Genomic DNA, 6,001 nt, shown 5'->3' on the forward strand with positions numbered 1-6,001 from the left:
GAAAATAGGTACATACCTACACCTATACAGTTTTATATCTTATATCAGTAATGGTTATCTAAATCCTGGGGAGAGAATTCCCTAAATGCATCAATGAGCCTTATCCCTGTGGGGTAAACGGGACGTTTTAGTATCATGTGAGTAGTAAATTTTGGTCGAGTTAATCTAGGATGGAAAGAGAGTGCGTCGCGTACTCGCGTCCGTTCCAGACTTGAAAACGTCGAATTGATGAAGGAGGCAATTTCTACTAGGATGGAAACGAAAGTGGATGGAAAGAGCGAAAGAGAATTTGAAGGGGGAATACGATTCTTCAACTTTGGAAATTGCAGACCAACCAGAATGCTATGTATGTTGTAATGATTGAATTCAAGTTAAATTGAAAACAAATGAAGTCTTCTATTTTTAGAAGTTCAATTTTTTTTAAGAGGTTTGACAGAGGGAACTGTAACTGCTATGGTCTTATCGTCCCGAAATCGAAGAGAGAAGGAAGACAGGATCTGGTATTATCTAATTAGCACATTGGTTATTTTACTACGCTCATTATTAGCATATCAACATTCTATCGTTTGATGCCACCAGTTTTGAAACCTGATAGAATCTGTGACTTTGTAAAGCTACTCTCTGTGACTTTGTAAAGCTACTCCGCGACTTTGTAATATAATATCTTAAAGTTACCTACTGGGTAATGTCATCAGTAAACGAACAATCTACAATCACCGATTGCCTATACTCTTTATTTTTATTCTGAGGTAAACTGAGTTTGAGGTTGTTTCTTAGGAAGGAAAGAGACAACTTACCCCTGGTTCTGCAGTCTCATATGCAAGCCTTTGCGCTTCTGTGCAAAATCAGCTAAATGATTTTTTTTTTTTTAAGAGGTTTGACAGAGGGAACTGTAACTGCTATGGTCTTATCGTCCCGAAATCGAAGAGAGAAGGAAGATCAAATATATATCAACTTGTTTAGTATTCCTGAGCAAAATAATAATGTCCAAGACACCTAAAGTTGTGTTCACATGTAGTCGATGGCCGTCGATCGACGTCGACTGAAACTGTACACGGCCTCGACAACGAATTCATCTCCGTATTCAGCTCGTACGCCCGGTCAAGGTCAATTCAATTTGTGCACCTCTAATTCGAGAGTGAAGTGTGTTCAGGTGAATCAATAGAGAAAAAGATGGACCTTGGCACCTTACATGAGACTTGACTGTTAGACGATGTCAAATATATATCAACTTGTTTAGTATTCCTGAGCAAAATAATAATGTCCAAGACACCTAAAGTTGTGTTCACATGTAGTCGATGGCCGTCGATCGACGTCGACTGAAACTGTACACGGCCTCGACAACGAATTCATCTCCGTATTCAGCTCGTATCCTTAAGGGGTTCACAAAAGACGAAATAACGACAAACATAAGATTTTCATAAAAAATAGGTACTTCTTTGACTTTATTTTAAAACATGTCTATACATCAGTATTCAATCACTTGATAGACCAGACTAGCATATTTTGATATAGCCACAAGGTGCACAAGCACCACAAGCACCACACGCACCACAGGCACCTGAAGCTCCGCAAGCACCACAAGCTCCAGCAGCTCCACTTGCACCACATGCTCCTGCTGCCCCGCAAGCACCACAAGCTCCAGCAGCCCCTGATGCACCACAGGCTCCTGCTGCCCCGCAAGCACCACAAGCTCCCGCGGCTCCTGATGCTCCACATGCCCCTGCTGCCCCTGAAGCACCACAAGCTCCAGCAGCACCAGACGCTCCACACGCACCTGCAGCCCCTGTTGCACCACAAGCCCCCGCGGCTCCTGATGCACCACAGGCTCCTGATGCCCCGCAAGCACCACAAGCTCCAGCAGCTCCCGTTGCACCACAAGCTCCAGCAGCTCCCGTTGCACCACAAGCTCCAGCAGCTCCTGAGGCTCCACAAGCCCCCGCAGCACCACAAGCACCGCAGGCCCCCGCTGCTCCACAGGCCCCGCAAGCACTCGCAGCCCCACAGGCTCCACAAGCACCACATGCTCCACAGCCACCACCACAGCACACCTCAGGGCAAGAGCCACAGCCTCCACAGTTAACACCACATTTCACTGGATTGGCACAACACAGTTGAGTGCAGGATTTGAGGAAAATGTAACCTCCGTTATTTTCAAAGGGTGCTGAATCGACAAAATCCAGTTGATTGTTGTGGCTCATCCTGGAGAGAACTTTTTATAAGTACGAACTGTACCCAAAGTAAAGGTGCGTCCACACATAGTCGACCGGCCGTTGACTGAACCGTGACAATTGACAACATAGATTCACCTCGATCGTCGATCGACACTAAGATCATTAAGGCACCTATACCTAATGACTTATTAGCTTATTATTATTACCTACCAAACAACTCTGCTTAGTAAAATAGTACCTATACTTCAAAACGTCTGTGAATTTTATTCGTGTAATAAATGTTTTAAAGTTCAACAAATGAATTTCAATTAACTCCCAAGGCAGAAAAGAACAAAAAGAGTGGACAAAGAAGAAAGAAGACGTCTTGATGTCTGAAGAACTGAAAATCAAAGACAAAGTTTTTAATAACCTACTCGTCCTACATGACTACGCGTTTGAAACTTTGAAAGCATCTATTCATTATAGGTACGAACTGTACCCAAAGTAAAGGTGCGTCCACACATAGTTGACCGGCCGTTGACTGAACCGTGACAATTGACAACATAGATTCACCTCGATCGTCGATCGATACTAAGATCACTAAGGCACCTATACCTATTACCTAATGACTTATTAGCTTATTATTACCTACCAAACAACTCTGCTTACCAGTAAAATTGTACCTATACTTCAAAACGTCTGTGAATTTTATTCGTGTAATAAATGTTTTAAAGTTCAACAAATGAATTTCAATTAATTCCCAAGGCCAAATCAAGTGTATGGTAAAAGCAGGTACATGGATGCATCCACCTAAAAAAAATCAGAACCAATCTTCAGTAGTCGGTACATAACTTGCTCGATAGGTACTCGCTAATTTTATTTTAGTTAATGGGATTAAGGAGCGCGGTAGCGCTATACCTATAGGAAGGTATGAGGGTACCAATGAACAAGTTACAATAATTGTTAATAACATAGCTATTACCTATTAATATTCATAATAGCGAGACTTATGGTTAGAAACAATCGAGATGATGAAACAATAAAAGCCATGTTGGGAACCGTTTCGTGTAATATACAGTACGAGTATATACACATTGGCGTGCTGAGGCCGGCACTTGGGCTGGCGCACTGCCGTGCGCCTAGATAATCAAATAAGAGACCTTTTATAATCAAAATCAAGAGATAGAATAACTCTCACTTCACACCACACAAATTAACTCTCAGCGGGTTCTTGGCATCAACTTTCAGCTCGTACACCAAACAAATCTGATGATAACATAATTAGCTTCTTTGGTAACATATGTTAATATGTGGTACCTACCTAGTTATGTACTGCGTAAGTACCTAGGCTATTATTAATATTATTTTTTTAAGAGGTTTGACAGAGGGAACTGTGAACTGTAACTGCTAAGGTCTTATCGTCTCGAAATCGATGAGAGAAGGAAGACAGGATAGGAAAAAGCCAACCGTTCCGAAATCGAACATTATCCCATCAGGATAAAATCCGCCCTGGGCGGGAATCGAACCCGCGGCCTAGCGCTTGCAAGGCAGACGCGCTACCAACCAAGCTAACTAGGCTGGCGTACCTAGACCTGGATGAGATATGGTCGACTACTTAAATTGGCTGAATGCTAAATAATAATTTATTAATGAAAAGTTTATTAACCATCGGCGCCACGCCGGCGTAGCGATGGCGCGTTGAATGCGCCAATTTCCAATGAGTCACTTAAGGTTAAGAAACTTTGCGCGTGGTTCGTACATATCTAGATGGGTTGATGGACCCCAGAATAAGAATGCCAAACTGCCTAGAACACCTGGTGATGGCCACTAATTAAAATAATAATTGAGTAAATCCATGTAAAAACATACACACACTTCCGTTTACGTCCGTTTTTGGTGATGATGACACAAAGGAAGCGTTGACACATAACGAAAGTTCAAAGTAATTGTTCAAACCTCATTAACATTAAAAGCAGATATGCCACAAGGAAAACCACAACCCGCAAAACAATTGAGCAGAAGAACCAGAAATGAACCTATGTCCTATGTGTGTACCAACTAGGAAATATAGCAATTTACAAGGATATGGTATACTCGTATGTAGATGGTACTTACCTGCGTATGTTTTTACATTATTTGAAGAACGACATGTCAGTATTTGGTATTCATACATGTACCGACTAGGAAATATAGCAATTTACAAGGAAGATGGTATATACTCGTATGTAGATGGTACTTACCTGCGTATGTTTTTACATTATTTGAAGAACGACATGTATTGTCAGTATTTGGTATTCATACATCTTTTGGTATTCGTATCTCTTTATACCTTCATGTGTTCTTACTTTATTTGAGGAACAAGTCGGTGTTTGGTATTTGAATACCAACAAGTAGGTATTATATGAAGACGACAAAATCGAGTATATAAAGTTGAAAGACTTCTGACATATGCACACAATAGACGGGATTCTCTTTGTCGAGAGATTTGGTTTCTCAAATGTCGACTGTCACGTCAGGTCCGAAGACATGAAGAGCGACGGGTTTCGGCTAGTACAAAATAAAGTAAAGGTACGAAAGAGATACATAGATACAACCAACCAGAAGATACAGACTCTTGGTTTCCAATAAAATATTCAACGGCAAGAACCTGTCTACTCCCGGGGTACCATCTTCAGACTAAGGAAAGAAAAGTGGTCAATTTATGGCATTCGATAAAACATGAAACATCCTTGAACTCTGTGCTCATGATGAAGCTCACAATACTTATATTAGGTGCAGGAATGCTGTTGGCAATTAGCTGGAACATCTTCCTCTAATAATAGTAATGGTACGTGACTTTATCCGAGCATTTCAAATTACTAAAACATAAATAGGTATCTTCCGGAACAAACCTGCAGGCTGAAGATTTTGCACTTTTTATGAGGTAATTTTTGTATACGTTAACTCCCAGGTCATATAATTTCTATACTTACCACGGACCACGGGGTCCACAAGTCCAAAGGAAACACAGAAAGGGGTTGATGAAGTTTGCAAATAATCTAAACTATGTCACCCTCAGTACTCTTCTCAACAACCACAAAAAATTTCATCAAAATCGGTCAAGCCGTTTTTTCGTGAAAAGAGGACAACAAAAGGTACCTACATCAGAGTAACAGCGCCGTAACAGACAGACATACATGTACATGTTTCTGTGTATGCAATATGCAACAATTTAGTCGAATTTCGCGTTATTTTCATAGTATAACTTCTCGCTGTTTCTTATTTTCAAAAAATGTTATATCTTTTTCTGCGTCTCCATTGAAAATTAAGAAGGTTCTCTAATTTTATTTATTAAGATCAGTGAGTCCAACAATCGGTTCTTTAAGGACAATAGTGATCTCTCTAAACTGGGAATTGGAAACCCAAGAATGAGAATGATACTCGCATCAAAGAAATTAGCTTCTACTAATCTGCGTGGCTATCAAATTGTGATCCCTCTAAACTGGGAATTGGAAACCCAAGAATGAGAATGATACTCGCATCAAAGAAATTAGCTTCTACTAATCTGCGTGGCTATCAAATTGAAAACCAACAAAAAAGATCTGAAATTTCTGAAATTCCAATAGGCACTTTGTGTGTCTATCCCGAAAGAGTCAACTCTATCAGAGCACCTGAAAGAGAACCTGCTTGAAGCTCTATTAGGAAGCCATTATGAACATGACATTTATCATATGCGAAGCCATTCTCCAGTAGTTCACGAAATAAAGTATAGGTACGTAAGAGATACATAGATAGATACAACCAACCAGAAGATACAGACTCTTGGTTTCCAATAAAATATTCAACGGCAAGAACCTGTCTACTCCCGG

General features: G+C 40.6%; 1 protein-coding gene across 1 annotated transcript; it reads left to right on the forward strand.

Moving 5' to 3' along the window:
• The first annotated feature begins 1,021 nt into the window (after positions 1-1,021).
• On the forward strand, positions 1,022-2,162 carry LOC103520632 (protein app1-like). Its single transcript, XM_008485732.3, has 2 exons — positions 1,022-1,153; positions 1,516-2,162. Exons 1-2 carry the CDS (start codon positions 1,022-1,024, stop codon positions 2,116-2,118), a joined length of 735 nt encoding a protein of 244 aa, XP_008483954.1. The 3' UTR covers positions 2,119-2,162.
• Positions 2,163-6,001: the final 3,839 nt, after the last annotated feature.

The sequence above is a fragment of the Diaphorina citri genome, unplaced genomic scaffold (assembly GCF_000475195.1).
Source record: "Diaphorina citri unplaced genomic scaffold, Diaci psyllid genome assembly version 1.1 scaffold3866, whole genome shotgun sequence".
Classification (NCBI taxonomy): domain Eukaryota; kingdom Metazoa; phylum Arthropoda; class Insecta; order Hemiptera; family Psyllidae; genus Diaphorina; species Diaphorina citri.

Excerpts from the sequence above, each read along its gene's own strand:
- LOC103520632 (XM_008485732.3), top strand. The coding sequence starts at position 1,022 with ATGGCCGTCGATCGACGTCGACTGAAACTGTACACGGCCTCGACAACG. Across the intron at positions 1,154-1,515 it reads CGAGAGTGAAGTGTGTTCAG|CCACAAGGTGCACAAGCACC; the intron begins GTGAATCAATAG and ends ATTTTGATATAG.